This window comes from Macaca mulatta, chromosome 8, assembly GCF_049350105.2.
Source record: "Macaca mulatta isolate MMU2019108-1 chromosome 8, T2T-MMU8v2.0, whole genome shotgun sequence".
In the NCBI taxonomy this organism is placed as follows: Eukaryota; Metazoa; Chordata; class Mammalia; order Primates; family Cercopithecidae; genus Macaca; species Macaca mulatta.
The window spans coordinates 130,778,352-130,798,648 of record NC_133413.1 but is presented as its reverse complement, the minus strand read 5'-3'; the positions used below and the strand labels follow the sequence as shown (position 1 = coordinate 130,798,648).

Here is a 20,297-nt window from a genome sequence, read left to right as displayed (position 1 = left end):
TTCTGTGTCATGAGTACAATATAAATGTTCATTCTTTTGGTTACCCACACTCTTCATTTTTTTATTCCTTCTTAGTCTGTCTAATTCCAATGCTTGCTTCTTTTAAAACGTCTTAGATATGTGCTTTACACTTTAGTGTGCTTTTAAGTATCTAAATTCAAACTTTAAAAAAAATCTTACCTTGATTACTGAAACAGCCACTTAATTGTTCTTGTCTCCAGCTTTTCTCAACTGCAGTTCATTCTGTCTACTGTTGGCAGGTCAATCTTCCAACTCTTCTCTTCGTTTTTCTGAATGTTGGATACATAATAGGGGGAAAGTGGTCCTGGTCAGGGGAATACAATTAATAAAGATATCACGATTTGAGTCTAGAGCAACACATGAAAGGTGAGGAGGTTGATTAGTCAGAAACCATGGATGTGTGTGTGGAGAAGTGACGTTGAAAAGGTGGACTAGTGGTAAGGACTGTCTAGCTAAGCAAGTTTAGCAAAGGAGTTAAAACTTTATCCTGAAAAATTTCAAGCTGAGAGGTGACTTTTTAAAAATTATAAGCCTTAAGAAGGCGTGATCTTTTTATTTTCCTTTATATGGCCAGCACCTAGCCCAATTGGTTCTTAGAAGTTCAATAAATGTTTCTTAGATAAATAAATGACTCAAAGATTTTCATTTTCAAATTTTTTTCTGGCCACAGTTGGAGCACTGATTGAAAGGTAGTGGCACTAGACCCGGAGACCCATTACTTAGACTCGTCAGAAGAGAAAGCATGAGAATGAGCCACGGCAGTGTCTTTTCGCAGTTGAAAAGAGGGAAATAAACAGCACATTTTAAAAAATAGGTGTCTTATTATAATGGGATTACTCGTATTAATCTAATGTACTTTTGGGGAATTTTTATAAGGTTTTTATTTTAAAGATTTTATGTTTTCCTTATTCTGTGAACATTCTTTTGCTTTTTTTAACACTAAGTATTAGTAATTTATTGCTAAGAAAGATATTTTAAGAAAATTAAGTCAATTTTTTTAAATGTAGGATATTCCAGAAGATATTCTTAAGAATTTGGTGGAGGAGCTTCCTCAACCACGAAAAATACCTAAACGTCTAGATGAGTACACACAAGAAGAAATAGATGCCTTCCCAAGAGTGTGGACTCCGTAAGTGTTTCCCTTCTTGTCTTTTTTTTCTCTTTTGATATCCTCTGTTTCCTCAACCATATGATTAAATAAGATCCTTGAGGATGGGAAAAGTGAACTCATTTTTCTGCTCCCTTGGGAACTCAGCAGCTACTACCTACAAATAAACTCTAGATGTAGATATTAGAACCAAAAATTTTTAAGCATTAAGACCTTGCTAGGTAAGTGCAAGGATGTTCATAGGTTCCTATAATTATCAAATATTTTGTTTGGGTTGACCTTCCTTGGACTGATGGTAGTCTTTAGGAATGATACATGAATTGTTATTAATCTGAAATGTAAGGATTCTCAGATTTCCACATTGTTTCATAAGCTAAAACTGTTATCTAATGAAAAGTCATTAATTTTGGATACTTGCTGTCTTGGTTCAAAAAGAAAAACAAAAAAAAAACACTTTTTCTCTCTTCTGTACAGTTGCCTCTACCTAAGGCCATAAAGCTGCTAAGATGTAACATTCTTACTCCCATCTAGTTGTTTCTAGGCTTTTTTGCCAGGGATCTCCAGATGATGAAGCATTTAAGTGTAACTTCCTCAGGCAGTCCTTCCTGTAATCTTTGAACCTGGTTAGGCTCTCATTATGGGTTCTCATCGTACACTTCCATTTACTGATTTACTCTAATTTAATTATATATTTGTGTGATTATCTGTTTTCTGTCTGTCTTTCTTGCTAGACTTCATGAGGGAGCTACATGGTTGTCTTATTTAGCACTGAGTATGGTGCTAGACAAATTAAGTAGACACTCAGCTAGTATTTTTTGAACAAATTAATTAAGACAGATTTTTTTTATCAGCTTTTGTAAGTGACTTCAGGAAAGAATCTCTAGAAAATATGAAGCAAAGACCACTTTTCATTTTTTTCACAGCATTTATCACTATCTACAGTACTTTTATTTATATGTGTGTTTATTATTTGTCTCCCTACACTCATGGCAATAATAAAAATAGCAAACACTAATAAAGCATTTATTGTGTGCTTTATATGTATTAATCTACTAATCCTCACAGCGATCTAGTGAGTCAGTACAATTTTTATTCTTATTTTTTAAATGAGAAAATGTGGGCACAGAGAGATAAAGTAACTTGACTAATATCACATAGTTGTAAATGGTAGTTTAGGGATTCAAGCCTGAGTGACTAGCTGCTGTGTCATGCTCCTTACTCTGCTGGAATGCCCCTTCTTGCATTGGCATTGTCAGCTTCAAGGGGGCAGGGACATTGTCTGATTCAGCATTTACATCATAGAAATACTTAGAAACATGTAGAAATAGTACTTGGCACATAATGGGTACTCAGTGAGTGTTTTTGAAAGAATGAAGACATGAGCTCTTTCCCTAAAAATTAATTGTGAAATTGTCATGAATAGCTTAACGAAGTTTTAGAAAAATCCAAACAAAGGTTCAAATCTTGCCTCTATAGCAACTGACTCTATAATATTAAGTAAATCATCTGTCATTTTGAGCCTTAGTTTCTTCATCTCAACTCAGTTTCTTCAGTTGTAAATTAGAGCCAGTCCATACTTCTGAGAATTGCTGGAAGGAATAAGTGAGCAACTTAGCACACTTGAAGTGCTAAGTTTTTAATAGGAGAATTTTTTTGCTATTGCAAATTCTATACCATTTTAACATGCTTGCTAGTGCAGAATTTTATTGTAAATGTACTTAAGTTGATGTAGTTTGAAAATATTCAGCTTTGGTAAGTTATATACTAAAAACATTTTAAGTTGTCCTTGAAGTTTTGACAGGTTACCTTCCTATAACAAGTTCTGTAAATATATATCTGATTTTCTTACAGAAACACCATCATAAATGAATTTATATTCTGACCAAGAGGGGTGTGGTACTCTTTTTTTTTAAATTAGAAATAACAAAGATGCTGTTAAATCATGGATATGCAAATACATATTATACACTTGAAGTCATATTTCATGAATATTCTAAAGTGTATTCTAAATCAGTTAAACTGGCACCACAGTAATATAACAATTCACAAATTATATTTAGTGTTATAGTCAGAGTACTGACCAAAATTCTCATTTTGCTGAATGATTTCTGCTTTCTTTTGAAACAAATTAGAAGGTGCCTGAGTGCCTTCATTTTATTAATAGAATTAGAAAGGGCTTTTCTATAGCTATTTTTAAGGAGACTTTTAGAGAAACTTAGAGCCACTTGATGCATTTTTAGTTACTACTCTGGGAATGGATTTTCCTGCCCTCTGTCTTCATTCCAGATTTCCCTGAGGCAGGAATATGCATTAGACACCAAGTTTTCCTTTATGCTTTATTAAAGTTGTGATTTTTCCTCATAAATAGTCACATACATATGTTAACTTGTATTGTCAAAGTAATAAAATATACATTTACTGAAATGTACAGATAGTATAGGTGTACTAGTCATTTAATATAAATCATTCTATATTTCTTTCTCCCTGCACATTTGAGGTGACATCAAGTCCAGTTAGTCTTTATTATGTGAAAAGCATGTGACCAGGAAAAAAAATAGTCAAGTTTGTCTAAGAAATAGATGATCATTTACTTCAAGGCTCTTGAGTAGAACTTTCTGCAATGATGAAAAAAACTCTCAGCCTATAATCCTAGCACTTTGGGAGGCCAAGGCAGGAGGACCTCTTGGGTCCAGGAGTTCAAGACCGGCCTGGGCAAGATGGCAAGACCCTGTCTCTACAAAAACAAAAAACAAAAAAATTAGCCAGGTGTGTTGTCACACACTTGTAGTCCCAGCTACTTGGGAGGCTTGAGGCAGGAGGATCCCTTGAGCCCAGGAGGTTGTGGCTACAGTGAGCCATGATCATGCCACCGCGCTCCAGCCTGGACATCAGAGCAAGACCTGCCGAGAGAGAGGAAGAGGAAGAGAGAGGGGGAGGGGGAGGCAGTGGAAGAGGGAGAAGAAGGAGAGGGAAGCCTGGCGCTGTGGCTCATGCCTGTAATCCCAGCACTTTGAGAGGCTGAAGTGGGTGGATTACCTGAGGTTGGGAGTTCGAGACCAGCCTGGCCAACATGGTGAAACCCTGTCTCTAATAAAAATATAAAATAAAAACTAGCCGGATATGGTGGTGGGCACCTGTAATCCCAGCTACTCTGGAGGTTGAGGCAGGAGAATTGCTTGAACCCGGGAGGCAAAGGTTGCAGTGAGCCGAGATCACGCCATTGCACAACAAGAGCAAAACTCCGTCTCAAAAAAATAAAAGAAAAGGAAGCAAGGAGGGAGGGATGAAGGAAGGGAGGTAACTCTATTTGAGCTTCAAATACGTTAGCTACTGTTGATGTGTAGCTCTTGAGGTCTTGCACTGTGGCTAATGTGACTAAGGAACTGAATTTTTGTTAGTAAACAAAATTACCCTTGCTTCATATGGCTAGTGTCTACATTATTGGACTATGCCATTTTATAAAGTTCTATTAAATATTACATACTTTAGAATTAGAATTAAAATATTTGATATGCCATGCAGTTCAATTCATGGAACATGAGGTTTTTATTATTGGAAGGATTGCCTTTATTAGAAAAAAATTTTTTGCTCCTTTTGGAGGAGGACCTTGCTTAAGATATGCTTTTGTTCTACCCAACATAGCTAAGCCAAGAATATTATCTTCCTTTGGAATGTAGTAACTGGAATTTGTTTAAGATAGATCTGATGGCGAATCTACAGACACTTGACAAACAGATGTACCTGCATTGCGCCACAAGTAAAGAGCCACAAAAATAGCTTGCTTTGGTGTTTGCTTCCCTAGTAATAATACTTAAAATATGTTTATAATATTAAAATGTACATTTTATAATTTGAACTGTTATAAATATTTGGTTAAATATAAGTTTATTAACTTTTATATTAGAGACGAAAAGCTTCTGAGCAGCAGAAACAATTATCAAAGAACTTTGAACCCAGTAGATGATTGACAAAATTGCTTTAACCTTAATTAAAAGCTAGCATTGTTGGGATTTTATTTACATTATTTTAAATCACCTACAAAGATTCTTTCAGGCCTAGTTTCAGCATCATTAGGTTTTCTTTTGCTAGTTATTAGTTTAGTCATTAGTTATTGTCATTTTTAAGCTAAAGTAGAAGATAGGGAATGAAATTGATCTTTATGACAAAACTATACTTTTTGAAAACTAAAAGCCATTTTATATATACTATGGGTACTATTGCCTATTCATCTCACTTCTTAAGTTAATACTTGGTGTATTGTATTTTACTAGTGGATATACTTGGTATATTATATTTTACATAAATCATGGATACATAAATTTTGTGAAAGTGTTATGAAGTTATATTTTATATTTCTTGATGGTACAAAGCAGATATGTATTTGCATTGTGCAAATGGTGACTGTGGGGTTTACACTTAAATTTTTCTTTTTTCTTTAAAGGCAAAAAATAGCACCATCTTCACAATTCTGTTGCTTGAGATTGTAGCTTTAAAATGGTTAGTTTATTTTAATACTATCAATAATTACTTACATGATTATTGCAGTTTTGCCAGCACATTTCACAACCCCAATAATCATGGAAATTAATCATGCTCATTGTAATGGAAATGTTTCAAAATGTAGTCTACAAATAAAACTTGGATCATTTTAAACTTTATTTTCAATTTTTGCAAAATGATGTAGGAGAGCTTTTCCTAGGGAAAACTAAGGCATGTGAAAAAATTCAACTTGAATTGCTTTGCAGTATTTTTCCTTACATGTTAATTCAGTAAGAAGTGCTTTTTTAAAGCAAAACTCTCCTTTGTAGAGAAGCTAACCATGGAAAGCCTCAGCATCAATACATGCTTGAAAACAGGTTTTTATAATAAAAACCTGTGTTCCTGGTGTTTCAGTACTCTACAGAGTGTGCTGTTAGAAATGTGCCTGCAAAGGAGAGCTGGATGGTAAGGATGAAGACGAAGTATGAGGACAACCATTACTGATGCAGAATTGTCTCTTCTGAAAGTTGGATGAGGATTAGGGAGTTCAATATGTAATCCATTCAGCTCTGTAAAAGAAAAGCTGGATTCCAGATGCTGGGAACATTAGCACTGCATTGGTGAGCATCCTGTTCAGTCTATAGCTCTAGAAGAGAGCAATAATTTAAGCTTAGTGCATATTCTCTGATATGAAAGCTGTTAATCCTAAAAACTACCCATTTTCAGATTTACTTAATACCAGGAAAAAATTACTTTTACCTATGCCTTTATAAAATATGCTTCAGATCAGTGACTTAAAGACAGTGTAGAAGGATTTTTACCTTTTCTAATCCCATAAGTTGCTGGGATCTGGACAGCTTTAAGATTTTCCATAATTTTATGCTAGTCTAGTCATGTGGCATTTTCTCCACACGATTTAACTTAATTTGCTGCTCTTCACAGTCAGAAGTTACTAGCTGGACTTGTGGACTAAGGTTACTTTCCAACTTTCCTACCCATTTCAACCAGCTCAGCACTGACTTCAATGATAGACTTCAGTCTCTCCAGTCCTGAGTTTTGCTCAAATAGGCATTCTAAGCTCTACTGTTCTTTGGATATGAACAGATTAGGACTGGCTATTAAAAAAGTATTCTCTATTTAAACAACAAAAACCAAGTCATTTATAAGTCCTAGCTGATACAGATTTTGACTAAAAATTTGTAGTTGAATGTAATGGCAATTTCTGTTCATTTTAATTGAAAAAAATCATTTGGCAAAAATTTTCAACAATCTAACAGGTTTAGTTTATTTAAAAGCATGTTGATCTGTAGGTTTGTATCTGAAAGGGAAGAAACAAAAGAATAATCAAAAAGATTTTAAAAAATTTTTTTAATGTATGTTGAGCTTTTTCTGATCAGGATGGTGCTACAGTGCCTAGGAAAATGAGTGCTAAGGCACCATTACTTTACCTCTCAGTATAGCTAACATCCTTAAAGAATATATGATGTCACCAGATTTCCTGAAATGGTTTATTCTAAATAATTTCATTCATACAATGGAAATGACTTAAAACTCAAACTGACCTTTTATTGCTTTTAAGATTAGTTCACCATCCAAATATTATTTTAGTCTTTTAAATGTTTCATAGAATAAGCATTATACTAAGAAATATTATTTCAGAGTGAAAAGACATAAAACCTAATGAAGAAAAAAAATATTTTTGAGATTACACTTTAGCTACGCTCAATTTCCTAGACTTACAGCTGAAATGGGATTTTTTTTTTACTTCAAAAATAAATTATTCTTAGTAGGACCAATAATGTTAAGTGTCACTAATCTTACTGTAGCATAAGCCATGCGCTTCATAACTTGATGTTTTCTTTTATTCACAACCAAGTAAATTTTTCCTACTATTTTATAATACAAACTAAAATCTCCAAAAAGTTTTTTCCTAATGTTAAGAGGTAAATTCTTCTATAGAAATTACTCCATTTTCAGGATAATATACATGTTTTGACCTCTGTTATTACTGAATTCTGAATTTGAATCTCTGCTTTTTTGGTATGTGCTTATGTCATCTTAATGAGTAGCGGTATTTTGCTTGTTTCATCTAATGAGTAGCAGGCAGTGTTTTGCATAGGCATGCGTATGGTAAAGAATTTGCTATAGAAAACAGAATGATGTGGCATGTAGTGTGACTTTAACTGTTTTTGAGCAGTCACAAGAACCATAGAGAATTTTCTACAACTCAGACGGGCCTTTTTGAAAGTTCTGTTTTCTCACTCAAAAAAAGTAATACTATTTTCAGACATTACTTTGTTTAAAGGCAGTTTTTGCTAGTGACAAGTATTATCTGCAAAATAGTTATTACAGAACATTTGATAGCTATGGAAAGTGTAGCACAATTTAGAGAATGAATTAAAGAAAGTTTTATGTTAGCTATTTCTTAGATGATTCAGTAATCTCCAAAGTACATTCTAAGCACATAAATGAAAGCTTAAAACTTTCAGCTTTCACTTCAAAGGTCTAAACTTGTGTATGTTTCATATATATTTTATATATAAGTATACTATATATAAATTATATATAAAATATATATCATAGCTTTATTAGGTAACAATTATACACACACATACACACACGCACACATATATAATCCACTGTTAGAAACTGCTTTATAAAGATGAGGACTAGGTCCTGCTCACTGCTTTATTCCCAGTGCCCACAGCAGGACCTGACCAGTCAATTTGTTGAATGAATGAATGCATGAATGGAATCATATCCTCTCTGAAAGGGAAATTGATGTTCAGTTGGTGAAGTGTGATAAATTCATGTTTTGGGTTTTGCTGCTTACTTAAATCTTGTTTAACTATAGGTAAAATAGACATTTTTCTTAACAGGCCTTGCTTTAGTGCAGCTCTAATATAGCCAGTTTTGGATACTTCGTATTACATGTTTAAAGAACGATCATGGCAATTTCATTAACATACAACTTATATTTCTGTCAAGGAGTAAATTTGTATAATTTACATGAAAAAAAATTGACAGGTGTTAGCTTTCAGAAATGGCATTTGAAATATCCCTCTAAAGATTTCCTGTGATTATTTTAGAATACTGTTATTATTTACAAATATACTAACCTTATGTAACATTAATGTACATTTTAAAACTACATAAATTTGTTATTTCCAATGAAACAGTGACAAAGAAGTAGGGCTAATGTATAATATACATTCACCTATCATCCCTCTTTTAAAAGATTAAGCCATTTCATTTCAGTTTCAAATATTTAAATATTCATAATATGAAAAGTAATGTGCTAGATGCCACACTTAAAAACTATTTAATCTAGTGAGGAAATTAGGTCATCTCAGCACAAAATAGGGAAAATATGTAAGCAACATAATCTGAGAATTCAATTCTAGTTTGCATAATGTTACCATATGTGGGTTACCAACTTTTAAAGATTCTAAATACATTTGCTGAGTACTAAAGCTACTTGAACTGCAATTTGGGAGAAAAGAACCAAGAAAGATACTGTGTATCAAATGGAGTAATCTCTAGTTTAGGAAGAAGTATGTGTGTTACCTTCTGTTAGATAGTGTTAGTAATTTCTTACTGAAGGTGCTCCTCTGTCTTATAAATAGCTCTGTCTTTGGTCTGAGGGAAACCCATGCTAATTAGAATGTGGTCCATAAACCAGCAATGCATCAAGTGGGAGCTTGTTAGGATTGGCGAATCATGAGCCCCTCCACAGGATAAGTGAAATCAGAAGCTGCATTCTCATAAGAATCCAAGCAATTTGTATGCCTGCTGAAGTTTGAGAAAGACAGACATAAATAGCCCTCTCCTCCCCTTTCTTATATTACCTTGAATTTCTTTGTTTTAGTGGAAAGAAATAAGCAATACAGAAAAGTTGTGTGTATGCTTGTTTTCATTTCTGTTTGAGCCAGAGAGAAGTAAAACCATATTTAGTGTAAAAACCTCTCTTTTTCCCCACAGGGGAACCTCCTGAAAAACATGTATCATTAATTGCCTCCAGTATGAGTTGATGTTTCCAGCTGTGCCGCTATCTTAACTATCTAGTCTTTGACCATGATACTGTTTTTCCCCCTTTGGAAGCAAATTAACCATCTGCAAAATATCCCAATTATTTAAACATGAATTTGCACATGAAGTGACATTTTCAAGGGGGTCACTGTACTCTGTACTGTGCTTAGATATACCAGGCATCCACTGTGTATCGGACATTGCCCTGGCTGATGGGAGTATAAGATAATCATATCAGCGCCCTGCCTTCAGAAGACTGGCAGCCTAAGAGGCATCATATAGAATAAAATGGTGCTTGCAAGCACTGGAGTCAAATTATTTACACTCAGATTCCTGCCATCTACCTCCTAGCTGTGTATCCTTAGCCAAGTTACGGAGCTGCTCGGAGCCTAAGTTTTGTCACTGTAAAATGAAATTATTAACAGTGTCTTTCTTACAAAGTAGTTGTGGGGATAAAATAATTCATGTGAAGTCTTTATTATTCTTTGTGGCACCTAATAAGCACTCAGCATTTGTTATTTACCAGGAAGAGCCAGTATGATTAGAGAAGCATTGTAGTTTCCGGAAGTATGTATTAAGCTTTCTGGCAATCCTAGAGAAAGGAGCCCAGTCTATGTTAGAAAGGAATTGTTGTGAAGAGCTGGACAGAAAATGTAACGTTTGGGGTGGATTTTGAAAGATTAGTCATGGTTGCCAGGCAGAGAAAAGAGAAAGGAAATTTCAGGTATCCAAGTTCAGAAGTGTGAAGGTATTTATCTGGGCAATAGCAAGCAGTGTAGAGGGACCAGGCTATAGAAAATAGAGTGTAGAAAGAATAACTCAGAAAGTTAACTGGGGCCACATAGTGGAGGCTCATGTGTTTAATTCTAGAGTATTTGAACTTTGAGAATGCAAGAGAGGGTCATTCAAGATTTTTAAGTGGGGCCACATGACATGGAGAAGTGGGATAGAAAAGCAGAAACCTGTGTTAGAGACCTTCCAATTTGTTCCCTCTTGCCTCAAGTTTCCTAAGAGCCAAATCCTAATTTCTACATGTCTGCCATGTCCAGATTTTATCATATTCAGAATCAACCCTCCATTCCCTATCCTGAAAAACAGCATAGCTGCATTCTTCAATCTGAAAATTAGTAATCTCTGAATGTCATTTTCTAGTAACTCTTTCCTACCATCTCCCTGGCTCCTTTCCTCTTCTCTCTCCCATTCCACCCACCTCCAAACCCAACCGTTACTCTCTTGTTTCCAAAATTCTGAACCTGACCTCTCTTTTTTCTCATCACTGCCACAGTTCTGGCAGAGCCCATACTTTTATACTTCCTCCAAAAAAAATCTGGAAACATATTTGGGCTTCGTTAGCCCTCTATTGCCTTGAGGTCAATGTCCACATTGCTTTATGTGGTGGATCATACCATTCAATTTTACTTCTAAATTCCACTGAAAGGTGGTATTGTCATTTCATTTCAATTAAATAAACCTTTTTGTGTGGAAACAACTGATGACTGTGACTAAACACATTTAATTCTATTGAGTGGAGTTGCAGACTTCTTGTGGGACATTAACTTAGATTTCTTTCCAATTGCATGACCACCACCTCCTTTGTAATTATATGAACCAGCTGGATGGGATAACAAATTGTTTCTTAAAATGTACTGGTGTCTCTTTACTAAGAACTGCTTTGAGTATATTGAGTCACATACCAAAGGTGAAAAGGGTATATTCTGGAGCTGCATGTAACTGTCATCAGATTGTTATTTCCCAGACTTTGGATGCAGTTTTTACATTTGGATAGAGATTTCACAAAGTGACAAAATTCTGCAGTTTATCTTCTTATTGTTATAGATGGCTGATATGGCAAAGCATACATGGCTAGTTTCCCAGATCAGTGCCTTTGTTGCTCAGAGTTTAATAATAAACAATTTAAAATTCTGTAGAGTTCTTTTACTTGGCTAGTAGACTGTCAGTCTTCTTAGGTAGGCTATGTGGTATCCTGTGAGTATTCAGTTTCAGAAAACATTTATAAATTTATAAATATAGAAAGGGATTAGTAGATTAAGTTGTTTTTGGGCAAACAAAGTCGTCTACTGTTTAAAGGAACTCAAACTATTACATATTTTTACAGTTGTCTTCGAAATACTTATTTATTTTCTTCAACATTTATTTTAAGTTCCGGGGTACATGTGCAGGTTGTACAAGTTTGTTACATAGGTAAACATGTGCCATGGTAGTTTGCTGCACAGATCAACCAATTCTCCAGCATCCATTAGCTATTCTTCCTGATGCTCTCCCTCCCCCAAACCCTCCTAACAGGCTCCAGTGTACGTTGTTCCCCACAGCCCCACGTGTCCATGTGTTCTCATCTTTCAGCTCCCATACATGAGAACATGCAGTGTTTGGGTTTCTGTTCCTGCATTAGTTTGCTGAGGATAATGGCTTCAAGTTCCGTCCATGTTCCTGCAAAGAACATGATCTCATTCCTTTTTATGGCTGCATAGTATTCCATGGTGTATATGTACCACATTTTCTTTATCCAGTCTGGGCATTTGGGTTGATTGCATGTCTGTGCTATTGTGAATAGTGCTGCAATGAACATACACATGCGTTTGTCTTTATAATAGAATGATTTATATTCCTTTAGGTATATACCCAGTAATGGAATTGCTGGGTCAAATGGTATTTCTACCTCTAGATCTTTGAGGAATTGCCACACTGTCTTCCACAGTGGTTGAACTAATTTACCCTCCCACCAACAATGTAAAAGTTTCTTTTCTCCACAACTTTACCATCATCTGTTGTTTCTGGACTTTTTAATAATTTCCATTCTGACTGGCATGAGATGGTATCTCAGTTGTGGTTTTGATTTGCATTTCTCTAATGATCAATGATGTTGGCTTTTTTTCATGTTTGTTGGCCTCATGAATATCTTCTTTTAAGAAGTATCTGTTCATGTCCTTTGCCTGCCTGCTTTTTAATGGGGTTATTTTTTCTTCTAAATTTGCCTAAATTCATTGTAGATGCTGGATATTAGACCTTTGTCAGATGGATAGATTACAAACATTTTCTCCCATTCTATGAGTTGCCTGTTGACTCTGATGCTAGTTTCTTTTGCTTTGCAGAAGCTCTTTAGTTTAATTACATCCCATTTGTCAATTTATGCTTTTGTTGTAATTGCTTTTGAAATTTTTGTCATGAAATCTGCCTATGCCTATGTCCTGAATGGTATTGCCCAGATTTTCTTCTAGGGTTTTATAGTTTTGGGTTTTAGATTAAAGTCTTTAATTCATCTTGAGTTAAATTTTGTATTAGGTGTAAAGATGGGGTCCAGTTTCAGTTTTCTGCATATGGCTAGCCAGTTTTCCCAGCACCATTTATGGAGTAGAAAATCCTTTCCCCATTGCTTGTTTTTGTCAGATCTGTCGAAGATCAGATAGGCATGTGGTCTTATTTCTGAGTTCTCAGTTCTGTTCCATTGGTCTATGTGTCTATTCTTGTACCAGTACCATGTGATTTTGGTTACTGTAGCCTTGTAGTATAGTTTGAAGTTGAGTAGCGAAGTGCCTTCAGCTTTGTTGTTTTTGCTTAGGATTGTCTTGGCTATTTGGGCTCTTTATTGGTTCCGTATGAATTTTAAAATAGTTTCTTCTGATTCTGTGAAGAATGTCAATGTTAGCTCAATGGGAATAGCATTGAACCTATAAATTACTTTGTGCAGTATGGACATTTTCACCATACTGATTCATCCTATCCATGAGCATGGAATGTTTTTCCATTTGTTTGTGTCCTCTCTGATTTCCTTGAGCAGTGGTTTGTAGTTCTCCTTGAAGAGGTCCTTCATTTCCCTTGTTAGCTGTATTCCTAGGTATTTTATTCTTTTGTAGCAATTGTGAATGGGAGTTGATTTATGATTTGGCTCTCTGCTTGCCTGTTGTTGGTGTATAGGAATGCTAGCAATTTTTGCACATTGATTTTGTATCCTGAGACTTTGCTGAAGTTATCAGCTTAAGAAGCTTTTGGGATGAAACGATGGGATTTTCTAGATATAGCATCATGTCATCTGCAAACAAAGGTAATTTGACTTCTTCTCTCCCTATTTGAATACGCTTTATTTCTTTCGCTTGCCTGATTGCCCTGGCCAGAGCTTCCAGTACTATGTTGAATAGCGGTGGTGAAAAAAGGCATCCTTGTCATTTGCTGGCTTTCAAGGGTAATGCTTCCAGCTTTTCACCATTTAGTATAGCGTTGGCTATAGGTTTCTCACATATGGCTCTTACTATTTTGAGGCATGTTCCTTCAATACCTTGTTTATTGAGAGTTTTTAACATGAAAGGATGTTGAATTTTATCAAAGGCTTTTTCTGTGTCTATTGAGATGATCATGTGGTTATGTCTTTAGTTCTTTTTATGTTGATGAATTACATTTATTGATCTGCATATGTTGAACCAGCCTTGCATCCTGGGGATGAAGCTGACTTGATTGTGGTGGATAAGCTTTTTGATGTGCTGCTGGATTCAGTTTGCCAGTGTTTTATTGAGGATTTTTGCATCGATGTTCTTCAGGCATATTGGCCTGAAGTTTTCTTTATGTTGTACCTCTGCTAGATTTTGGTATTAGGATTATGCTGGCCTCATAAAATAGGTTAGGGAGGAGTCCCTTCTTTTGAATTTTTTAGAATAGTTTCTGTAGAAATGGTACCAGCTCTTATTTATACCTCTGATAAAATTCAGCTCTAAATCTGTCTGGTCATTGTTTTTTGTTTGTTTGTTTGTTTGTTTTTTGTTTTTTGTTTTTTTTTTTTTGGTTGGTGAGCTATTTATTACTGATTTGATTTCAGAATTATGGGTCTATTCAGGGATTTAATTTCTTCCTGGTTCAGTCTTTGGAGGGTTTATGTGTCTAGGAATTTATCCATTTCTTCTAGATTTTCTAGTTTATGTGTATAGAGGTGTTTGTAGTATTCTTGCATGATGGTTTGTATTTCTGTGGGATCAGTAGTGATACCCCCTTATCATTTCTGATTGTGTCGATTCTCCTCTCTCTTCTTCTTTATTAGTCTAGCTAGCAGCCTATTTTATTATTATTATTATTATTTTTCCAAAACACCAGCTCCTGGATTCATTGATTATTTTTTGTTTGTTTGTTTTGAAGGATTTTCTTGTCACTGTCTCCTTCAGTTCTGCTCTGATCTTGGTTATTTCTTGTCTTCTGCTAGCTATGTTTGCTCTTGGTACTCTAGTTCTTTTTGTTGTGATATCAGGTTGTATTAATTTGAGATCTTTGTAGCTTTTTGATGTGGGTATTTAGTGCTACAAATTTCCCTCTTAACACTGCTTTAGCTGCATCTCAGAGATTCTGGTATGTTGTCTCTTCATTCTCATTAGTTTCAGAGAACTTGATTTCTGCCTTAATTTCATTATTGACCCAGGAGTCATTCAGGAGCAGATTGTTCAGTTTCCATGTAGTTGTATGGTTTTGAGTGAATTTCTTAGCCTTGAGTTCTAATTTGATTGTGCTGTGATCCGAGAAACTGTTATGATTTCAGTTCTTTACATTTGCTGAGAAGTGTTTTACCTTACTGTGATCAGTTTTAGAGTAAATGCCATGTGGCAACAAGAAGAATGTATGTTCTGTTGTTTTGGGATGCAGAGTTCTGTAGATATCTATCAGGTCTGTTTGATCCAGAGCTGAGTTCAGGTCCTGAATATCTTTGTTAATTTTTTGTCCCAGTGATCTGTCGAATATTGTCAGTGGGGCATTAAAGTCTCCCACAATGATCATGTAGGAGTCTGAGTCTCTCTGTAGGTCTCTAAGAACTTGTTTGTGAATCTGGATGCTCCTGTATTAGGTGCATATATATTTAGGATAGTTAACTCTTGTTGAATTGAACCTTTACCTTCTGTCTTTGTAAATTTTGGTTGGTTTAAAGTCTGTTTTGTAAGAAATTAGGATTGCAACCCCTGCTTTTTTCTGTTTTCCATTTGCTTGGTAAATTTTTCCTCCATCCCTTTATTTCGAGCCTATGTGTGTCTTTGTTCGTGAGATGGGTCTCTTGAAGACAGCATACCAGTGGGTCTCAACTCTTTATCCAGTTTGCCAGTCTGTGTCTTTAAATTGGGGCATTTAGCCTATTTACATTTAAGGTTAATATTGTTGTGTGTGAATTTGATCCTGTCATGATGCTAGCTGGTTATTTTGCAGACTTGTTTATTTGGTTGCTTCATAGCATCACTGGTCTGTGTACTTTAGTGTGTTTTTGTAGTGGCTGGTAGTAGTTGTTCCTTTCCATATTTAGTACTTTCTTCAGGAGCTCTTGTAAGGCAGGCTTGGTGGTGACGAATTCCCTCAGCATTTGTTTGTCTGAAAAAGATCTTATTTCTTCTTCACTTAGGAAGCTTAGTTTGGCCAGATACGAAATTTTGGGTTGGAATTTCTTGAAGAATGTTGAATATTGGCCTCCATTCTCTTCTGGCTGGTAAGGTTTCTACTGAGAGGTCCACTGTTAGTCTGACTGGTTTCTCTTCGTAGGTGACCTGGCCTTTCTCTCTCGCTGCCCTTAACATTTTCTCTTCTATTTTGACCTTGGAGAATCTGAAGATTGTGTGTCTTGAAGTTGCTCTTATCATGGAGTACCTTACTGGGGTTCTCTGGATTTCCTGACTTTGAGTTTTTGGCCTGTCTTGCTAGGTTGGGGAAGTTCTCCTGGATGATATCTTGAAGTATGTTTTCCAACTTGGTTCTGTTCTCCGTTTTTCAGGTACCCCAATTAGTCATAGGTTTTTACATAATCCCATATTTCTTGGAGGTTTTGTTCATTCCTTTTCATTCTGTGTGTGTGTCTCTGTGTGTGTGTGTCTGTGTGTGTGTGTGTGTGTGTGTGTGTGTGTGTATAAATTGTCTGCCTGTCTTATTTCAGAAAGATACTTGGTCTATTCTGCCATTGAGACTTGTGATTGCATTATGTATTTCTCATGTTGTATTTGTCAGCTCCATCAGATCAGTAATGCTCCTCTCTAAACTGGCTATTCTGGCTGTTGGCTCCTATATTGTTTTATCATGATTCTTAACTTCTTTGCATTGAGTTACAGCACGCTCCTTTAGCTCAGTGAAGTTCATTATTACTCACCTTCTGAAGCCTACTTCTGTCAGTTCAACCATCTCAACTTCAGCCCAGTTTTGTGCCTTTGCTGAGGAGGTGTTACAGTCATTTGGAGGAGAAAAAGTACTCTGGCTTTTAGAGTTTTCAGGGTTTTTGCATTGATTCTTTCTCATCTTTGTGGGCTTATCTATCTTTGATTTTTGAGGTGGCTTACCTTTCAGTGGGGTTTTTGTGGGGTCTTTTTTTGTTGATGTTGTTGTTGTTACTTTGTTTGTTGTTTTTCTATTAACAGTCAGACCACTTTTCCATAGGACTGTTGCAGTTTGCTGGGGGATCTCTCCAGACCCTAGTTGTTTCAGTTTTTACCTTACTTGGAGGTATCACCAGTTAAGCCTGCAAAACAGCAACGATGGTAGCCTGTTCCTTCCTTTGGGAGCTCCGTCCTAGAGGGGTACTGACCTGTTGCTGGCCCAGACACTCCTGTAGGAGTTGTCTGGAGACCCCTGTTGGGAAGTCTCACCTAGTCAGGAGGAACAGGATCAGGGACCTGCTTAAAGCAGTCTGGCTGCTTTTTGGTAGAGCAGGTATGTTGCGTTGTAGGGGAGCCCATCCCCATCCAGACTGCTTGAACTGTCCAGAGACAACAGGCTGGAAAGGCTGAACTGGGTAGATGTTGGCCACCCCTCCTGCCAGGGGCTCCATCCCAGGGAGGCATGAGAGATCTGTCTGTATAACCCTGGCTGGAGTTGCTGAAATTCCTGGAGTTGCTGGTGCTCACTGGCACCAACTAGTGAGGAGGGATGGAGCAGGGTCCCACTTAAAGAAAAAGTCTAGCCACAGTCTGGCACAGCAGCTGTGCTGCATTGTGGTGGACTCCTCCTTGTCTGGACTGCCTGGACTCCCTGGAACTGGCAGGCTGGAATGACTGTGTCAAATGAACTGCAGAAACAGGGGCCGTCTCTCCCCAGGGCTCCATCCCAGGGAGAGATCAGAGTTCTGTTCATATGACCCTGGCTAGAGTTGTTGAAATTCCTACAGGGAGGCCCCACCCAGTGAGGAGGGATGGATTAGGGTCCCAGTTAAAGAAGCAGTGTGGCCATGATCTGGCACAGCAGCTGTGTTGCATTGTGGAGGACTCTTCCTTGTCCAGTGAACTCCTTGGAGTTGGCAGGCTGGAATGGCTGAGTTGACCTAACCACAGAACTGGCAGCTGCCCCTCCCCGCAGGAACTTGTCCATCTCAGGCAGTCTCTAGCCTGTTGCACTGGTTGGCTGGATTTCCAATCCAGTGAGGCTTAACTTGTGAGGTGCCGTGGAAGTGGGGTCCGCAGAACAAGACTGCTTGGCTCCCTGGATTCAGCCCCCTTCCTCGGGGAATTTACAGATGGATCTCCTGCCTTAACAGGGATTCCTGCGGCTGGAATCTGTTAAACTCCTGGGTCTCTGTGTGAGCCTGAGCAACTGCTCTGCCAAGACTCTGCACAGCTCTGTGTATTGGACCCAAGGCCCTGTTGGTGTGGGCTCACGATGGTATCTCCTGATCCACAGGCTGCAAAGATCCGTGGGAGAAATGTGGTTTCCCAGGTGGGGTCACACAATCACTCACTGCTTCCCTTGGCTGAGAGTGGGGGTTTCTTTGGCTCCATGCCACTCCCAGGTGGGCGATCACTCCATCCTGATTTCCTTAGTTCTTTCTCCATGAGTCGAGTTGTCCGCCTAGTCAGTCCCAATGTGAGAACTTGGGTATTTCAGTTGAAGGTGCTGAATTCACTTGCCATTTTCATTCGTCTGGGAGAGCTGCAGACCACGCTTCTAATCAGCCATCTTGGCCAAAATATCTGTTTGGTTTGTTCCTAACTTCCTTCAGAAAATTCCATATGGAAGCTCAACACCTACAAATATACTCTTGAAAAGATAACAGGACAAATTGTTTGCATTTTATAGTTTCCTATTTTTAATTTTCTCTATTGTTACAATTTAATACTTCTGAAAATTTTTTTTAAATTTACTAATGAAAGCAACTCTCAGGTGTGATTAATCTTATAATCACATAAATAAGGAAAATCAGTTATGTTTGTAAATAAATATTAGAGGACTGGTGTTTATATACTTATTTTGTATATGGATCATAATGAAAATTAAATTCAGCATATGATAATATAAATAGGAAAAATCACTTATTCAAAATTTGCATTTGTACTATAAATCCGTGTCTTTGTTTGATTTTTAAACTCTTAAAAATTACAGTAATCTTTTCAATAAAAACTATAAAAGTGTTTAAAAATGGAACAGAGACATTGAATTCAAGTTATTACTAAATACATTCTTATATAGGCACAAGGTGGCTTGTATTTATACTTTCAAAAAGACTTTGGAGTTGTCACTTAACTGTTCTACTTTATAAAGATTTGATGTTAATGGTTTTTTTTGGTCACCAAAAATTTAGATGTAGTGTTTGTAGCTATTTCTTGATGAACAGTTATTTTTATTTTAAATTGGAAAAATAATCTTCATCAGTCAGGAGAAAACGAAGTAGTGATTGATGAAGAAATATGTTGATTTTATCTTTCAGACCTGAAGATTATCGGCTATAAGAGAATAAGAATTGCAGAAAATAACAGTGAAATGATTGAAACTTTCTTCTGATGAGTTTCTCTAACCTACAGGATGGAGTAGAACAATTGCTACAGTTCAGCACCTGTTTTATGTGCCAAATCACTGGGGAAAGGTCAGGAAGGTATACTCTTCAATAAGAAATTGTCATTAAAATATACTATTTTATGGAACCATTTTTATGTAATCTGATTTGAATGTTATAGTTGATAATAATAAAATCACTTACTTTGTTGACTATTCAGTGTTGCATTTAATGATAAAAAATACACCCTGTGTATAGAATTGCAGTTACACATTCCAAAAATGCCTCTTCATGCAGATTTTCTCAAGGTGCAGGTCACTTTTCTTGTCCCTTGTGAACAAGCTCTACCTTCACTTTTCATTTCAGTGGCTTTTTTGTTTTGTTTTGTTTTGTTTTGTTTTTGTTGTTGTTTTTGTCGAGACAGAGTCTCGCTCTGTCGCCCAGGCTGGAGTGCAGTGGCGTGATCTCAGCTCACTGCAAGCTCTGCCTCCCAGGTTCACGCCGTTCTCCTGCCTCAGCCTCCCAGGTTCACGCCATTCTCCTGCCTCAGCCTCCCGAGTAGCTGGGACTACAGGTGCCTGCCACCATGCCCAGCTGATTTTTTTGTAGTTTTAGTACAGACGGGGTTTCACCGTGTTAGCCAGGATGGTCTGGATCTCCTGACCTCGTGATCCACCCACCTCGGCCTCCCATAGTGCTGGGATTACAGGCGTGAGCCACCGCGCCTGGCCTTCAGTGGCTTTTTTAATCTAACCTGTCATCCATCTAAATTCATATTTGCAGCTTAATAGGGTAAAGTTTGCCCTGAAATATTTATAAACTATTATCTTTTTCTGTGTCCCATATAGCCTCTTGGCCCCACATGACACCAAAATAAATAATGCCCATCTGCTCGTTAGAAATCCCTCTTTCCTGCCGGTGATTGTGTTTGTAGAC

The 20,297-nt window shown here is 36.9% G+C and overlaps 1 protein-coding gene across 1 annotated transcript in view; it reads left to right on the top strand.

Moving 5' to 3' along the window:
* MRPL13 (mitochondrial ribosomal protein L13) overlaps nt 1-19,572 on the top strand; it is a 49,487-nt gene extending 29,915 nt beyond the window's left edge. The window contains 2 exon segments of the mRNA NM_001258083.1: nt 1,029-1,150; nt 19,296-19,572. Coding sequence (NP_001245012.1) covers nt 1,029-1,150; nt 19,296-19,317 — 144 coding nt within the window. The 3' untranslated portion in view covers nt 19,318-19,572.
* The last annotated feature ends 725 nt before the right edge of the window (nt 19,573-20,297 follow it).